The 19,272-nt window shown below is 35.8% G+C and overlaps 1 protein-coding gene across 1 annotated transcript in view; it reads left to right on the top strand.

Annotated features, from left to right (window-relative positions):
• alk (ALK receptor tyrosine kinase) overlaps nt 1-19,272 on the top strand; it is a 293,190-nt gene that overhangs the window by 166,405 nt on the left and 107,513 nt on the right. The window contains exon 3 of the mRNA XM_038302349.1: nt 5,166-5,299. Within this exon, the coding sequence (XP_038158277.1) occupies nt 5,166-5,299 (134 nt within the window). The remainder of the gene's footprint in view (nt 1-5,165; nt 5,300-19,272) is intronic.

Raw genomic sequence — 19,272 nt, 5'->3', positions numbered from 1 at the left:
TATGGGCTTTTTCCAAATGTATATGAGAAATGTGTTGAGTGAAATGCAGTTATGAGCATTAAAAAAGAATCTTATACCTGGTACAACATTAACCTTCTACTTGTATTATGCTGTACTTGCTGTTTTTATGTTTGTTTTTCTATAATCCTGCTGCTCCTTATTTTCCTTTCCTTGTCAGCCTTTTGTTATTTATTGTTCAAAGTGTTAGTTCTACTTTACAAAACACAAAAAACCTAGACAGTTTTTATTCTTATCTTTCCACACATATGTGTGCATAAGTAAATAATGAATATAGTCAGTATTTTCAGGTCTTTGGACTTTGAAATATGAATAGAATAGAATAGAATAGAATAGAATAGAATAGAATAGAATAGAATAGAATAGAATAGAATAGAATAGAATAGAATAGAATAGAATAGAATAGAATAGAATAGAAAATCCCTTTATTGTCCCACACTGGGGACATTGGGGTGTTACAGCAGCAAAAGATTATAGCAAAAGTCGTCACACAAATGTGGACCTTAAAAAGTGTATAAAAATAACAGAATAAGTGACATAGTTTTAAAAAATGAATATAATACTGTACTGTACAGTGGGATGTTTTCATTATTTTGTTTGTGTTCATACATCATACTCTGAAGTTTAACAGTCTTAGTTCTACTAGAAAAACAACACATTGTTTCTTTATGTTACAGGGGTTCTAGATTGCAAATTTATTTCATACACTGGTGATATTTCTGAGTCATGGACAAATCTTCTACATGAAAGGCATAAATATAAAAATGCCCCAAAGTTGGTCCCTTGTTTCTGCATAACACTGAAAAACCAAAATGTATTTAAAGTAAACTTTTTTTTTTAGATTATTCTCTATTTATTCACCGGATTGCTGATAGACTGGAAAAACTGAAGTCACCTGCCACCATCTTGGTACTCCCCAATTCGGAGTTGCGCCATAAAAATGCCTGTAATGTGATGTAATTAACATAACAATGCAATCAATACATATAAATTACATGTACATGATCAATTTTAAACTTTTGGCACATCATCAGATAATGTGTGTGTGTGTGCATGTGTATTATTCTTAATATCTGACTATAGTATTATATCCAGGTTCTTCAACTGGTGCATCTTAAAATGATTGACATGTTCTGCAATCACTCCGCAGTGTTATTTCTCTGTATGTAGGTCTGCAGGTCATATCAAAGTGTTTGAATGTCGCTGCAATGTTGTGTTCTGCCTTTTTATGTTTCATGGACCGATTGACGTCATATCTGTCGAACAGTGCTAGAACTTACGACCAGAAGTAAATCAAGGAAAATAGGCTGCAGGCTTATAATCTAGCAGCGCTGAATTACTGAGGTGGCAGTCTGCTCATCGAACCATGTTTCAGTCATTAAAGGTAAAATAAAAAAGACATTTTAAACATATTTTTCCAGTGAAAAGTTATATAATATCTCTTTAAGTACATTTATTTATTTATTCTTGTTATTTATGAAATATCTTAAAGGACTGGAAAGAGTTAGTTAAGTTTTCACTTTCGTTTTATACAGCATTGGTTTAAACAGTTCAGTTATAAACAGTTAAAAACCTTGAAGACGACACACAATATCAATGTTAGTAATCAAATTACTCACTGATTTTCTACAGATTTGTGAAAAAAGACACAATGCTGTCGTCAGAACTTCTCAATCTCCAATCCTATTTCAGGTTATACATTAAAAAACGTACAACCAGAGATGTCAGCCATCGGTGCACGCAAACATGTTTCATGGTTTCAGATGATCCAGTCGATGACGGAAACCTTGTTCAGTTCTCTTTAGCAGTGGAAAAATTACTAATAACTATCTCTACTATTTCTCTCATCATTTGATTTGCTTTCCTATGATAAACAAAAAAAATAAATGAACATCTAGGTGATTAAACTTAAAAAGAAAAAGAAAATTATATTACGTCTTTCATTTCTAAGATGGCAAACTCAGCTAAGATGATCTGTTCACCAGAAGCTACTGCTTCAGGGTGAAGAAGCTCCCCTTGAATATTTCACATTAGCTCTGGTGTTAAATTAATTAAAATATTGAGTTTTACTGCAAAAATTGGCTTCTTAAAATAGCTCTAATAAGATTGCATACAAGCCTCTTCTCAGACAACTACGCTAAAATGTGTGGATCATCAGCTATTACTTTTTTGGGTTAATAAACAAGTCTATGCATTTCACTAAACTTAGCATCAGTATTAGCTTTCTCATTGAAACATCAAATCTGAAGCTGAAACAAGAATGTTTTTGCCACAAATGTTTGACTTTTACTAAGTTCCTACATTAGTTCCACACACAACTTAAAAAAACATATTTTTCTTTGTTGCAAATTACAGCAAGTAATTACTGATTAAACCAGTATCTTAGTTTAATAATATCTGATTGTAATTATTATTTAAAAAATTTTATTGTTTTGAAGGACTAAGTGGCTAATATCTAACAACTTTCTAAATTCCTTTTTATGTGACTTTCATCCAACATCTCTGTCAAGCTCTCTTCTAACCTTGGAGAATACTTTTTTCCCTCTCTTTCTCATATATGCTGTTTGTCCTTACAAATGGGGCCTTCAGCTAATATAAACCAGAACACACAAGACAAATAAGCTTTAATGTGGTTAGGACACAAGCATCCCACATCCTCACTAACAAGAAAACACAGCAAATGAAAATGAAATGCCAGACATTAGCCAGAGCTGAGTACTGAGGGAGCAGAAATAAAAAGCATTATCAAATTAAATCTGTCAAATGGGCAAAGAAAAGAAGAAAAAGACTGGTGGCCATTGCTGTTTTTTTTTTTTTTTTGTCATAAAATTTTATTTTCTTTAAAAACCTGGAATAAACCGAAACAGCATCTAAAACAAAAGGTTAGATGAATAGGCAACAAGCCCTATGAGTAAACAAAAAGAACATAATGAGAAATACTAACATCCTCCTTTAAAATTCCTTTTTTTTATTCATTTGTATAGATTTAAGGCTATCATGTCTTGCTTTACTGGTCTAATTAATACTTTGATGTTAAAAATGTTTAAATATGCTCTTTGTCAAGTCTGCTAATCAGTGCTGTAAATGCCTGAAGAAATATAAGCATTAAAAGCCATTAAAATAATGTAAAATCCCAGGACTGGAGCAGATTTATTAGACTGAGGTTAAATTTCTAATTGCTGTTGATTTTAAATTAATCATATCTTCATTTTGTCTCCCACTTTGTTTTATATTTCTTATAAACTTACTCGTATATCTTTTTTTTTACCTCAATGCAATAGTTTAACTCAGGAAGAGCTTTTTTTCTACAGTTTGACCTGGGGCTTAACTGATTGTGGTTTCAATAACAGCATGTGCAAGATTTATTACTCTTAAAGTTATTACAGAGACTGTATCAGCACTCATTCTAGTCGTGGTTTAATTTGCTTCCTATTATGGGGTATATCAGGGAGCGGGTCCAACACTGCAGAGGGGCTTCACTTACTATAAAAGCATTTGGGTGCTGCAGCATCGTTCCCTCTCTCGTGAGAATCCTCCCTCTGCTCTAAGCTAGGATAAAAGTGAGGAAAAGCAAAACAAGGCAGAGGTGAGAGCAGCTGGGAAGAATATGGAGAAGGTAGAAATGTTGATTTGAAGCTTAGGCGTTTGGGAAATAAGAAACAAAAAAATCACAGCCCGTTTGTATATGAGTGTGCATTCCTATTTGCTAGACTAACAAAGCATAAAATAAGCTCCACAACAAACGCAGGCAGGTTCCTATTTCCCAGCACGCTCCTCATAATTGAAATGTTGGGTCATGTTAAATTCTCCCAGTGTAATAGTACGAAGCATTTTGAGGCTTGTTAAAGTCCCTTAAAAAAGGGAAACACTATCATATCTATTCCCTTTGTTGTTTTGTATCACTTATAAAAATAAATCTGGTCTTTAAAGATAAATATTTACTTTTTTATAAATACGATAACACTGATGTTCCAAGATTCAATGGTCAACGTTAAGAGAAGTAATGCCGGATGGGAGAGATCTGTACTCTCTTGAAACTAGTTTTATCTGCCAAAGAGCGAAGTGTTCAGATAAACAAATCCAGATCATTACTCCTCCACCACTGTGCTTAACAGCTAGTATACTTGTGCTGATGGCTGTGTTTGATCTCTCTACCTTGGTTTTCTCTGATAAAATGTCATCAGATTCTTCTTATACAGAAACCTCTCATTTCAAAGGAGGTTTAGTTTTTTATAACTACTGTATTACTGTTTTTGCATATTTAGCAGGTTAATGCCCGAGTGTTTCAGAATTAATTCCCTCTTCGTTTGTTTTTTTTTTCTGCCTTTAGTAATTTTTGAAAGCACAATTACCTGCAGGTAATCCCAACTAATTCCAAAATACAGAAAATAAAAATGGCACAGCAACATCACTGCTAATACATTGTTAAATTGCTTACATTTTACATAGATGGAAATCATAAAATAAATTCAAGTGGTTGTTTTTGACTTAACTTTTTTTTTCCAAAATAACCATAAGAAATAATTTTATCTTGTGTTTGCCACCATCCCCATTTTTGACCCACTTAAAGTGTCCTGAAACACAAATAAAACTTGAAGTGAAAGCAGATGGGGGAGGAGAAAAACAGGAAGGAAGAGAGTGAGAGAGGGATTGTTGATGAGTTCGGAGGCAGGGAAAAATCAACGCAATTTGCTTAATAAAATTAGAGGCAGTAGAAGTGCACAAAGCCTGGTACTGGTGAGGGAGAACGGCATTCAGTGCAGGACAGCAGCTCTCTAACACACTAGAAACTTTAGAGTCGTGGTGTTGATTCCTGGCTGCACACCTGCCGACATTTTACCTTTTCAATTCCAGGCACATATTGCTACCTGAAAGCTGGATTATCTTAAAAGCCTTCTTTTGAGGTGGGCTATGCATCAGCAGACAAAGGAAGAAGGGGACCCTCCAAAATTGGAAGGGGATCATGACATTCCTGTGATGGCTTCCAGGGAAGCTCTGGACAGTCCTGCCTCGCTGACTCCAGGAGCTCCCACTGAGCCGACCCAGACCATGCTAACACCGAATGCTCCACGATGCTGTCGCTGTTTCTGTCAGCCCTGGTGTCTGCTCATTGCACTGACCCTACTCCTACTTTCTCTCCTCGGCAGCTGGGCAGTGGTCCACCTCACCATGGGAACGAGTGGAGGATCACCTTTTCGGATCTCAACCAGCTACGATCAGCGAATCCCTCATGATGATACTGCTACCATTGAACCTCACTTCACCACCAATTGCACCATGAGTAAGTACAAAAAATAGCCTGGATTCCAATTTAAAAAGTGTTGATCTTTACCAAACTTCAGTAGCAAAGTTTGGAAACTAACTTAAGGACTCAAAGCTAATTTACTTCAGGATTCAGTTTAATAAAATTTATTTAATGATAGTTGTCTTTTGCAAAATACATAAACATAAGTTGATCTTAAAGAAAATGTAAACCTGATATCCGGGTTTTTTTGTCCTCTCTTTATGTGTGTATGTGTGCATTCACTAAATGTGTCTCACATGTCTGCAGCTTTCCCAAATCCTCTCAAACATGTCTGGAAATCGCACAGCTACTTTCTGTGATTTTTAACTTCATTTTGATCTGTTGTGCAATGAAATGCGTAGACGGTCTAGGCAGAGATAATATCCTCCTCTGTCAACCTCAAAATCTCCCAGAATTGAATTAATAGTACTGATTCAATTTCCTATGAACTTGACCCAGCGACATATCTGCCCCCATTTCAACATGTAATTTGTGCATTTTTAAGGATGCATAGGTTGACCTAAGGTTCCTATAAGCAAAGCCTGAAAGATGCAAACATATTCTAATTGTATAAAAACAATGCAAAACAATTAATGTATACATTTTGAGAACTGTAGATGCCTAGGTAGAGTATGTAGAGGTATGAGTTACTGCAGTGAGTAGATCTACATTTGAAAATGACAACTTGTTTACCAGACAGTGCAGGAGTCTCCAGAACTCTGATAAAAACGAGTAATGAAGTAAAGATAACCAGCCAAGGGCTTCTTATCAGGAGCCAAATTAAATCTTGAAACTGGCAGCAGAGCTCAGAAGATCCCTACAAGGATATCAAAATGCTTACAAACTTGTTCTTACATGGCCGTGCATTTTTTTTGGCCTTAATATTTTCATGTGTTATTGCATTTCATATTTCAAATAGTCATGCTTTTTTGTATCACCACAGCTTTGAGTGAGAATTTTCACACAATATATTGATCAACTCAACTTTTATTAGAGTTCAAACACTGCAGCAATAACAGTGATAAATTTAATTTCAGCAAAGCCTCTTACAGTATGTTGAAAAGCTTACTGCTGTGACATTAATGTTGAAGAATATCATATTTTATCGTATTCTAGTGGTAGCAGGTTACCGTCTGCAGCTGATGTTGCACTAAAATTCAGATTTGCTGCTAGCATTAACATGAATTCAAAAGAAACCATGTTAGCCATGGCTGGGAACATGATGTCATGAAAAGCAATCAAGTCCAACAGGTTCGAGTCAAAATGTCGCACAATTAGACCAAGTTTTACAGCTAGAAAATATCTTTTAGTAATAACATTTCAGACATAAGTTGTTATTTATTTTTGCTTTTTGTTAAACTCTTTATGTTGTAAGAAAATCTGCAGTTTTGGGGGATCTTTGACCATTTTTAGAACTCAGATTTAGATTTTTGAACATTTACAGTTTTACAAAAACCTGACTGTAAGGGAAACTTAAACAAAAACTCATCTCAACAGATTTTTATTTTTTATTTTATGAGTTAAAAGCATCTAATCGTACAATAATGGACCTGCAGCATCTTCCTTATTTTTTAAAGCACAGCTGTAAGCAGCAGTTATTAAAACCTTCAATATTGTTGAACCTTTGTCAATAAAATATTTATAATGATTTGTATACATGCGAGGACAGAGACATCATGGTATGAGTTTCTATTCAGTTTACCTTTAGGCAATTTTGACTATGTCAAAAGCCCCTTATTCTAATTAAGTTACTTCTCATTTTTCCTTTTTAAACCAGAATATGAAAGCTGATGTATACAATACAGATGTGTGCGTCAGGTTGGCTTGTTCTTACAATATCTGGCATCAGCATATAAGAGAACCAGTCCTGCAGTTCATGAAGCCTGAACACCACAGTTATTTTGGTATGCAGACATCGTCTACAAATTATTCTGAAGCAGAGCTGGCAGAAAAGAGGAACCTCAACATGCCTAACAAGGAAACCTACAAATGTACTACATCCACTGAATCACCATCAAAATGACAGGAAGGTGGGACGACCTAACAGCATTTGCAGCAGCTCTGTTCCACAATATCCACATCAGCAAACAGTAGTTCAACCTGTCTGGGCTTTACTACAGTGCATCTAATGGACTAAAATTATGGAAATATGAACTGTTTACCAACATTTAACCTAAACATGATGTGTTATCATCATGTCCTGTACAATATTTCTTTTTTTTTTACTTTAGGTACTTGCATTATATAGTCATTTCAAATTCACTTTCCCTTGTTCTGACCACCACAGTTTAAGCCCCCTTCACTCATGACTGCCTCTTGGCACTGCCCACTTTGGTAGCATTTTTCAAAAATTGTTTTTGGGCAGGGTTATGCTTTTATAATAAGTTTAGGTCCACTGTAATGAATATAGATTGACAATAAAAAGGGTGAACGAAAATAATTTACAAGATTCTTCAAGACTTGATTTAAATACAGTTTCTTCAGATATATGAACACATGTTACATTTACTTTGATTCTGCTTTTTAAGATTATTCTGAACCTTTATTACAAGGATTAAACTGGACCTCCCTAAAAACAATTTAGAAAAAACTGCTGCATCAAGACAATTATTCTTATTGCCACCTTGCCAGACAGGACACTGTAAAAAAAAAAAAAAAACAAACAAAAAAAACTGCTGCATAATGTAAATACAATACAACAGCTTTCCTGAAAATAATAAATAAAAGCTACAGTGGTAGCTTTTATTTACACACACACACACACATGTTGTGTCACAATATCCTTGTGGGGACCTTCCATTGACTTCCATTCATTTCCCACTAATTTATGTGGCCTAACCGTGACCCTTGCCCTAACCCTAACCATTACTGACACATACCTATCCCTAAACCTAACCTAAACTCAATCCACACCTTAGTCCTAAACCTAACCCCCACCCTAAGAAGAGAAACTTTCCTTATGGGGACCAGTTGTTGGTCCCCACAAGTACCTATGAGTCCCCAAAATGTTGCATATTCCTAGGAAATTGTCCCCACCAGGTATTAAAGACATGGCCACACATACACACACACACACACAATTTAACATCCTTACACTCTATAAAGCTACTAGGCTTAGGTCCTAATAGTGTTTGTGCTAAATGAGAAAGGAACAAAAAATTATATTAAAGTCTTCCAAATGAAGCTCTATTTATTCTCATTGATGCAAAGGACTATAGCCTCTTAAAACCCACCCGATCGCCGGCGACCATTTTGCTATGCAAAATAGGCGAGGATTACTTTAAATTAGATAGAGTGCTGGTAAAAACAGATATGACAGCGCAGTGTTTGATCTTAGTTTTCCACAATAAACAACTCTAAACAACATATAAATGTCCTGATAGTCAGTGTGAAATAAGAAGATTTCTACATCAAGTTCTTATTTTTTATCAATAATATAATTGAAAACGTCTGCTCTAAAGCAGAGCAGTGATGAGCAGAAAGAGCTCTGAGTAAAACATAATGCTGAAGACCAGAAAGATTATTCAATGACCAGCCTATGGGTCAAGCTAAAAGACCAATACATGGAAGCATTGGGTACGGGATGTGATGATGTGCTGTAGGAATTATTTTAGAATACTTTCAATGCATAGAAATTGCACGAAAGCCATCTTAGGTGATCCTCTTTTTTTCCTATCCACTAATCCACTAATGGGTAGATGACGAACTAAAATTAACAGTATTTTCTTAATCCATTCACACATTTAGAATTTCAATTGGATTAAGGATTTTGGAAGTTAGTCAATTTAAACAGATTGCAACTTGGAAATAAGTTATTTTATTCTGTAGATAACTCTCCAGTTTTATCTAGTACAACTCTGTTGCTTTCTTTCTTGATTCCTTCGTATTTCTCATGCAGTGTTTTCCTTACTGCCAGCTGCCCTACATCCACAGGCAGACCATGCCCTTCACCACGTACCAGCTGGCAAGGTTTTCTTTATAACAAGGTTATTTAAAGGAACTTTGCACCTTTACTTTCAAGCAGACACACTGAATGATGTGGGACAGATGTTCAGCTCTGCATTCTGATGCCCTGACGTCAATGGTTATCTTTAAGTGGCATTTTTGTGACATTTCTACAGGTGTTTGAGGGCTCCTGCTGAGCCATTGTAATTTCCTGGTCTTACAATGACCATATTTAGAAGCTGAATCTTACTCTCTGACCTGGAAATAAGTGCAGCTAATTCATGATTATGGCTATTGAATAAGTGGTTCCTTTTTTTGCATATTTTTCAATATTTTAACATATTTTTTAATTTTGCTTTTCTTTTTGCACAGACTAAACTTCTCTTTGAAACCGCATTCCTTTTTAGATTAAAAATCCCCAAACTTTGATTGAACTTCTCTTCATGGCTGTAGCCTTTCCTTACTCCATGTTGTTGAATGAATTAACTGGTCAAAGCACTTTTTTGTACAAAAGTGCATTTACCCTTGAAGATTCTTTTAAACACAAAGCATTTTAAAATAAAAACTCTGGAAATCTATAAATAGATTGAAACTATCTGCTCATTAATTGCTTATTGCAATTCAGTTCAAATGAATAACAAACAACAAATAAAGTGCAAGGTTATCAGTGTTTGAATAAATGAGGAAGATACACAGGCAGGAAAGATCGGTCCAATGTTTGGACCTCAGGTCAGAGCAACAAGGAAGAAATTTTGATTTCGTGCAGCTTTACTCCCCCAGCTATTGATCTGATAGCAAACTAGAAACGTCTGTATTTGCATTATGCATATCAAGTTTTGCAGATATGCAGAAACTGTGAGGAAGATATGATCAAATAGAGGACAAAAATCAGGAAGTGTAACAAGCGGATATCTAACTTAAGCCTTTTTTTATGAGTTTAGACATAATATGTTTGTGTTTCCATGTTAGACACAACCTCTTTACTCTATGGTTGGATGTTAGAGGTTGTGATTAAATCTGAAATGATCTGTCCCTTTAGGTTTTAATGATTATTAGTATGCATGAGCTGTATAGGAAAAAAATAAGCCCATTTTATCAGTTTCGGTTCATTTCAGGGAAATTTTCCAACACCTGTCTTTCCAAATTTGCTCCCATTCATCGGTTTATGTTAAAGACCTTAACCGACCAAACCGTTTTTAAATTTCCTTTATTATTTTTTTAGCACTTTCATTGTAGATTTCCTGCTTTATTTGGGGGTAATTTCCCTGGTGTTCATCCAGTTTAGAAGTTCCAGCTGTTCAGAAGGTCTTGTATTTGTTTAAATAAATATTTTCTATTGACTTAATGACCACAAGGTTCCCAGTATCTCTGAGAGGCCCCTGACTGCAGGGCCATTGCACTGCCATTTTCAGTTCATACCATGAGTGCACAGCAGAAGAACATTAATTTAGCAAAAGTTTTTAATCATTTTTGTTAGATGCTATCATTTAAAAAATTAAAACAAAGCTTTTTTTTTTACATAAATTATTTTAAGAATTACCTTGATTTTCCTTATATTAAAATTACTCAGCAGAATTTTCAACCCTTGTGTTTTAGTCCCTGTGATTTCTTTTTTTGTGTGTGTGTCTTCTCTGTCACTATTAGCACTGAGTACAGTGGGTACCGCTGCTCATGCAAATCCAGCCATGGTTGAACAGCATCTAATTGTTCTCAGCTCCGAGTTCACAGTGTCCTCCTGCCAAGCAGCACATAAGCCATGTCGAGCGGAGAAAAAAAGGCACGCAGACGTGCCGTACTCTCCTTAGGCACCACCTGGGTACCCAGCACAACACCCACAGCACACCTCCCACTCCCAAATGAAGTCCTAATCCGTCTCAGCACTGTCTCAGGCTTTCAACACCTCCCTCGTTTTCCCCTCCAGCACCTGCCACAAACCTGGGCTCAGATTACCTTCAGTCCTATAAAACTAAGCAGTTTCCCAGCAAAATAACGCCTGATTGTTATTATTCTTGAAATGCTTAAAAAAAAAAAGATTTCAAGAAACATAATTGGTTCCAAACTTTTAAATTTAATTTCATCCCTTTTCAGACTAAAAAAATATTCTTAATTGTGCCACTGCTGTTGTTGTGTAAGAGCAAAGCAAGCATGATTCATGCTGAGAGTAGAAAACATGCTCATGATTAATTTTATGCCCACACTCTGGTGTATTTTGAATCTTTGGTTAAACAAAATGCTTTGTGGTAAATTTGGTTTTAATTTACTTTTTAGATTTATATTAAATCTAAAAAGTGTGAACAACCCTCATAAAACCCCTTTTTTATTTTGGATGTAAAATATCAAATTTGTATAAACAGTTAAAAAAAATGTGACCTTTTATATATCTTATATCTATCTTATACAGGGTTATATCCTGCGTGAAGTCGCTGAGCCTGGTTCCAGAAGTGGGCTCATCCCATCGTAATAGTGTGTGGAAGTTTATTTTGATTCAGATCAAACATCCAGTCTGCTCGGGTTTATACCAGCCATAGATCAAAGTCAATCTAACTGACTTCAAATAAAGATCAGCTGTTTAAAAAGGATTTCTATGAAAGTTTGGGGTTTGAGAGTTTTCAGAGATTACAATAGAGCTCAAGGATTTCTTTACATCAACTTATTCTTTACCTGAGTGTTATAAACAATTGGAGAAAATATTGGGCAACAATAACATATAAACTCATTGTTTCATCAAATGTGTTGGTCTTTAATAAGTTGCAGGGAGAATCTGATGTCTACCACACATTTGACTAAGGGGTTTGGGGTTTCTGAAAGGAATATTTTTTTGGAAAACATTTAAGGCATTTTTCAAATTTTATTGTATAGTATGCATAGTCTAAATGAGCCAAATTTAAACCTCGAACTCTACGCGTTTCCTGACATTTTGTATTGAAAAAGCGAAATGTCTTCAACTTGGAAACCAAGGCCAGTGGAGCAGATTTCCAAACGACCACTTTACTTTACACACAGTAAAGCATGGTGGAGGCAGTGTCATGCTGTTAAGCTAATTATCTCAAGTTGGAACAGATGTTTTTGTCAGTCTGCACAACTGGAGATGAGGAGAGATTTTATTCACAGTGAGTGCAAGCTTAAATCTAAAGAAAGTACTATTATTTATTTATGTATTTTAAAAAGAAAATGGAGTTTGGAATTAGATTGACTCAGGGATGTTTAAGGTCCCTTGAGAAGGAAATGTCCCCCAAATCCCATACATTTGGAAAACTTTAGCAAAGAAAAGAAAGCAGAGTTAGTAGATACTGTCAAAAAGAAAAATATGGCATGCTAATAGTGCCACAACGACCTCCTCTGCATATTGAACTTTACTCTAAAGCAACAAGTTGCTAAAGGGTGTGGCTGATGGTGCAAACAGATTTCAGCTCAACTTGTGCAGGTTACGTTTACTGTAATCACAATCCTGACATTTAACCCAGAGTTTCTATACTTTCATACTAAACTGTTTTCATTCTGAAACATCTTTTTGTCATCTTATAGTGTCCATCTTTTAGTCCCGCTTTCTAAAAGGATGCCGATGATCTTATTTAGTGTGGTGCACTGAGTTATTTAGAAAATGATACAAATGGTGTTGCTTCTGCCTTCTTCCTTCAAAGCCATACACACTTTAATTAAATCATCAGTCATTGATCCAAAAAGCAATCCAATTTGCAGCACCTGAAAGTAGTTTGCGTGGCTTTGTCTTGCATTCTGACAGGCCTTTACTGTTGGAACACACCAAACATCATGAATGATCTTAACCTTTTGATATATCTTTCATCCTGGATGTAAACGGAAGCTTCCATATGGAATGACAGGCTTTTTGCACGATCCTATCAACCTCACATTTGACTTTGGCTTTTGCACGGCAGTGAGATTACAAATTTTTGTCACTTGGAAAGCTTTTTAAATGTTTGTTCCTACGTGTTAGGCGAGAAAATGTAGGTAAAGCTAAGACATGGCAGCTGTGAACCCTGGGGGGGTTCGAACCAGTGACCTTCTCTCTCCTGGAACGTTTTCTTAATCACTGCAGTATGCTGCAGCAGGTTTCCATTGTGGCATCACAGCAGCTCCGTACATCACCATTAGATAAACAGAAGAACGAGGCTGTCCTGAGGCACATCAATCAAACAGAGCATTGAGGAAGCAGGGAGAAAAGGAAGTGGACTTTAAATGGATCCAAGAAAGGAACCTTAATAGAGTCACAGCAGGAAACTGTGGTTTCATTAATCTCTTGAATTAAACATGTCAGCCAGGTTTTTTATTTTATTGGCACTGTCAGAATACTATGCGTTTAAAATAAAATCATTTCAGTATTTGAAAGGATTTTAAAACTTAAAGGAAGTCTTGCACAACAGCAGCAGGCCATAATGGGGCGTAGAGAATAATTGATTTCATTGTTATGTTGCAGTCAGTCTTTGAAACAGACATAAAAGGATGAGTACACAACAGAAGTTAAGCATGTCAAGCAGTGGTGCATAGATATGGTTGGAAATCTTTCCTGTAGGCGGGTTTACTTCTAAAGCAAAAAATCAGTTTACACCCAATAAGTTTAGAGTGGTATACTTATCTCAGTTAATATCATGATTTCTTCATTTTCTGTGTATTTGTCAGAGTAAATTATTTCAAAATAATTTAAAAAGTGTTTAGATTATGGCATAATTACCTATGGTGTGTCACGTCTTGAAGTTTAAAATTCTTGAGCCACACACAGGATTAACATTCTCAAAAGGTTCCCAAAAGCCAGGCAGCATGCTGTGATCAAAGGAAATTAGAATACAGTCTCTGAGATTTATTAGTCTAGACAAAATGCTAAATCCGGGTTCTAAAGAATCAATATTCACTGAGAACCATCATCCTCAATGCGGAAAACATGGAGCAGTGGGGAAGCTTCCCATGAATGGCTGGTGGTCTAAAACTCCCCAAGACCCCAGCTACGAATCATCCAGATAACAAAAGACTTCAAAACATCTGACAAAGAAGAAATGGAACCATGAATCCTTTATCTATACGAAGTCCTGAAAGAGATCATCTTTTAAAGCAGGCCTCAAATCTCATGCATTGATCATGTGACATGCGTTGTATTGAGTTCACACAGGCTGACACGCTGCACTATCTCACTCTTGAACAAGTGTATGCACATACTGGATTAATACTAAAATAAAGATACCTCAGATAATAAGACTTTAGTCTCTAAAATTTATTTTTAAATTCCAATTTTGATACTTTTAATAAAACAGTCATTTTATGTAATGCGTGTAAACAGCCTTTATTCAACTAAATATTTGTAAGTAATTTTCTATCAGAGCCACCCAGTATTATGCAGCAATGGTTTTCAAACTTGTTAATCACTTTTTTTATTTAAATGTGTTTCTGCACCAGCAGATTATTGCATTCCTCCCCAGAAGCAACCAAGGGCTGCAGAGGGCTGTTAATCAGCTGTTTATTAAGTCCGGGAGACACATAAACATGCAGGATACTCGGTCCAGAAGAGCCAGTTTAAAAAAAAAAATTCAGGAACAATAAAAATATTTTGTATGTTTGAGAAACCTATTAGGTGTTTTTGAAAAGAAGAATACAGTCACCTGTACCACACTGTATTTCTCTCTGTTTCGGATCGTAAAGGAAATGGGTGGTATCGACCCTATTTGGGAAGATGATTTAAGGGACAGAATCTGTTCTGATTTCATTGAATAAATTAGAAAATGTATCAAATTAGTCTTTAATCTGTCTGTTTAATCACTTTTTCATATAGCGATTTTTCTGGCAGCACTGAAAGCTCAGATAGAAACTTGGAAGGCCTGCTTTAAGACCTCAAACTAAAGCTCACTTAGATTCTAAAGCAGGACAAGGATCCAAAGCACACCAGCAAGCCCAGCTCTAAGTGGCTTTGTCCCAGTTTGGTCTAAGTCCCAATGTAGAATTTAAACAGAAAATAGAAGAATCCTTCTGACCAGAGTCATTTGTAATAATGAAGCATTTAAGATTCTGTCACTGCAATTTAGCATTTTTCAGAATCCAGCAAGTGCAGCCTCAGCCCTCCTTTAGAGGAAATACAGGGAGAAAATGATCCTAAAAAACTACCCTGATTTTAGGAGATAATTCCTGCTGTTTTAGACCTTTAAATTCACACACTGAGGTTTTGTCAACTTAGCATCTGGAACTTTGAATTTAAATCCTATTTTACCTTTTAAATGCATGCCTACAGTAAATTTTTACAATGATGTTATTCTTTTTTCACCATGGGATGTCTTTAGACTTAGTGTAAAACTATATTAGACTGGTTGCTTTTATGTTTTCATTTCATTTCAAGCAGATTCTCTTAAGACAATAACTGGAACGACTTTGTTGGCTGCATGTAAGGCTGCATTTTCTCACATTCGCATTGTGAGTCACAATCATGAAAACACACTTTCAGGCTAATTTAAATGTAAAAACTTGAGCTAAATGATTAGTTTTCCCTTTTTGATTTGCCAAAATTCCAGAAGATTTTAAAGAAATTATTTTTTGTTTGGAAATCTTTGTAGCAAAAAAAAGATCTAAGTCATTTTTAATAAAAAAATAAATAAAAAAAAGCCCATCAGTTACCAGAAAGATTCAGCATACAGCTCTATCTGGCAGCTTTAGTCATCATCATGCTCTGCCTCTAATCTCTTGCCTTAGGCTTTTCCTCAAGATGCATACTCTCAACTCAAACTGGTTGTCTGTAACAGGCACCTTTCCAAAACAAAATAAACAGGCAGTTTCATTTAAAGATACTGAACAAATGTTAAATGGCCCAGGGCACCGAGTAGACTGTTCTCAGCATCCGTACACTAAATGAAAAAGATGTCTACATCAACCCTAATCTGACGCTGAGGAGAAACTTTCAGGGTATTACAGAACTAAAGCATCATTGAATCAAAGCCAGTCATTGAGACACAGAAACCTTAAATCCAACCTGATTCAGTGTTTGCACCAAGAAAATTGGCATAAAATTCCTAATGCATTCACTGAGGCATTTTAATCCATTTTATGTCCAACTTTACACTCTTAATTAGTGTGTAGCTACAGTAAACATGAACCTATGGGGAGGATGGAAATGTCCATCTGTTGAAATCAGAGAGTGATTTATTGACCGCGGTGAATCAAGAGATTTACAGCCTAGCCTTCTCTGACTTCAATCTGAAAATAAATATGTTTCAGCTGCTTGATTTATTGTTTAATATTTCATTTCAGAATAGCAGTTAAAATTTATATCATGTTAATTATGGGAGCATTTTTTTGTGGTTGGTAGAAAGCAGATACATCAAAGAATTCGTGTCTAAATTTTAGGAAAATAAAAATTTCAAAGTCACTGAGGTATTCGGTCGAAAAGCAAAATAATCAAAGAGATTCTTCACGCAAAGGTTAACTGTCTTTTAACTCGGAAAACTTGGTTGCCTACTAATAAAAAAACTAAATTTAGTTTGCAGAAGATTCATCAGTATAAGAATCACTTGCGGGAAATTATTTTCTTGCAGTGCAATTTCCAAAGGAGAGAAAAATAAGATTGTACAATAGAGCAAAATAGAATATAATATAATAAGACAGAATAAAATAAGTAAAATTACACCTTTCCCATATAAACAGTGTAAAATAAGATATAAGAATAAAATAACGATCTCAGTATATACAATCAACAGTACAATTTACAATGCTGCTCAGCACCTAAATGACTATTATTGCACATGACTGTGTTATTGCGCACAGTCAAGTAATGAAATAAATAATAAGTATTTTTAATTAAGAAAAACCAGCCATCTAAAAGTTTCCCTATACTATTGAATGTATGCACTGTTTGATTCTATTTAATTGATTTTTGCATCTGTGAATATTGCTAGTCTTCTTTTTTGTTTTCTTTTTCCTGCACCATCACCAGATTTGACCAATTTAAAAATCTTTACAGCTTTTCACAAAGCTCTATATGCACCCGCTGCTGATTGGGGGGGGGGGTAAGTTAAATAGGCAGGACACTCAGGGTCTGAGATCTCAAATTTTCTAAAATCTTCTGGTCAAGGGCTTTGCTGAATTTAGGATTGAGAAAAGATAGTGGACCAACATCAGCAGATGTCAAGGCTTCCAAAATTACCAGTGACTTTGGGTTTTTTAAACTCCATCTACCTCCTCTGGAGGTCTGGTCTCCAGGATTTCACATAAAGACTAAAGCTGGTAATCTCCCAACTAGATTCAAATGCTAAAAAGACAGGAATAGGTCAACAGCTGGTTTTAAGACATAACAAGATAGTTAAAGAAGTCTTTAACAAAAAAAACACACACACACATTTACTTGGGACCCATAAAATATTAAAATGTAAAAACTTGAAAAAAATATAAATTGTGTAATTTCTCAGCAGTAAATGACAGCAACATAAAAACCATTACACTGGGAATGTTAAAGGCATTATTTTCCCTTCCCATCTCCACCCCCTTTACCCTTCGGTTTGTTGCTGTCTCCAGCAGGGAGCATGACAGATAGTAATAGTGATTGGGCAGAGCTCGCACCAATCGAGCGTGACTGTGTGCAGTTAATTAAATTCATGAGCAAATATGTCTTGCCCCATCGACTGTCCGGCAGCAGGCACAGCTGCATCTATCTTCAACACTGCAGCCGCTGTAAATCTCTGTGAATGGCTCAAGATTTCTCCCTTAATGGGTCACCAAGATAGCAGTGCCACTGCCGCTTTGGTCACCTGAGATTTCTGTATCCAGTGCTGCCTTTGAGAACATAGATTACACACTGGTAATTATGAGGTCTTACTACTGTACTCAAAGTTTGTGATAGACTCGATCAAGTCTGTAAAAAAAAAATGCTAAAATGTTTTTTTTCCAAAATATTTGATCCATTTGTCATTCTGTGCACAGCAGATCTGCAAGCAGGCATTTTTTCATCCTGAAATCCCTCCTCAGACACGGAGGAATTTCCAGCCCTGACTGACATGCTTGCTCATCTGCAGGAAGACAAAAGCTGTATTAATTTCAGTCCCAGACTTCCTCCCCGTATTATTCTGAAAAGTGTCTTTGCAGCCTTTGTGCAACAAGAACAAGTCTGTTTGTATTCAAATCTGCACGCACCATCCAATAAACCGTAACAAGTTCTATTGAGACGGGAAAACAAACTGCTTTGCATGATCTGATAACCTGCCGAAAGAGCGATGTGCATCTATCAGATCTGATGTTCACGATACGGTTATGCAAAGGTTTGAAATGGTTAATGTTGCATTCAATTGGTTTCAGGTGATGAAGCGAATGGTATGACATGAACAAAATAAAATAAAAATATCTTCTATGGGGATACATGATGATGTTTAATTCTAAAAATTAATGTCACCTCAGGTGTCCAAAGTGATAAATCAAGTATCTATCTGCAACAAGATTAGTCCACCTTTAGTGGGATCAAAAAGTAAAGGTTAGACACAAGTACTGCTTGTTAAATCATTTGGTTAACTGTTCATAAAGCTGCAAAAAATTCTGATCCATTTTTGCAAGAGTCCTTCATCTGACAGTTATAAGTGTGTTTCACTAGAACAACATATTTAGCACAACTGCCAAACTTCCCATGAGTGTAGTTTGCCAGATTCACTGCAGGATCAGGCTGTGAAGGAGAAATAACAAGGAGTCGTGGGCTCTTACCCAAACGCCATAGGCCTTTTAATTATTCATTTTCATAGCAGGGGAAGTACAAAAAGACTGAACAAGTATCGCTCATTTGGGTGGATTACAAAGAAAAATGTGTCTTCGTTCGCAAAAGAATCCGTTCTGTAAGATTTTTTTTCTGAATGAACCCAAAAACATCTGGAACGATAAACTTTCAATCGATGTGACGAATGAGACACTTGTCCGCAATGCTTCGTAACTAGACAGGAAGTAAGCATAAACGAGACAAAGTTGTGATAGAGTTGTATTGATCTCGACTGTAGACACATAAAGGCACTTTTGAGTCATTGTTTCACCCATGATCTCCTGTGGATAGCAAAGCGTTC

This window comes from Cyprinodon tularosa, unplaced genomic scaffold, assembly GCF_016077235.1.
Source record: "Cyprinodon tularosa strain WSP-4 unplaced genomic scaffold, ASM1607723v1 ctg488, whole genome shotgun sequence".
Lineage (NCBI taxonomy): Eukaryota > Metazoa > Chordata > Actinopteri > Cyprinodontiformes > Cyprinodontidae > Cyprinodon > Cyprinodon tularosa.
Note: the sequence above shows the minus strand (reverse complement) of the source record. Positions and strands in the feature narration are given on the sequence as shown.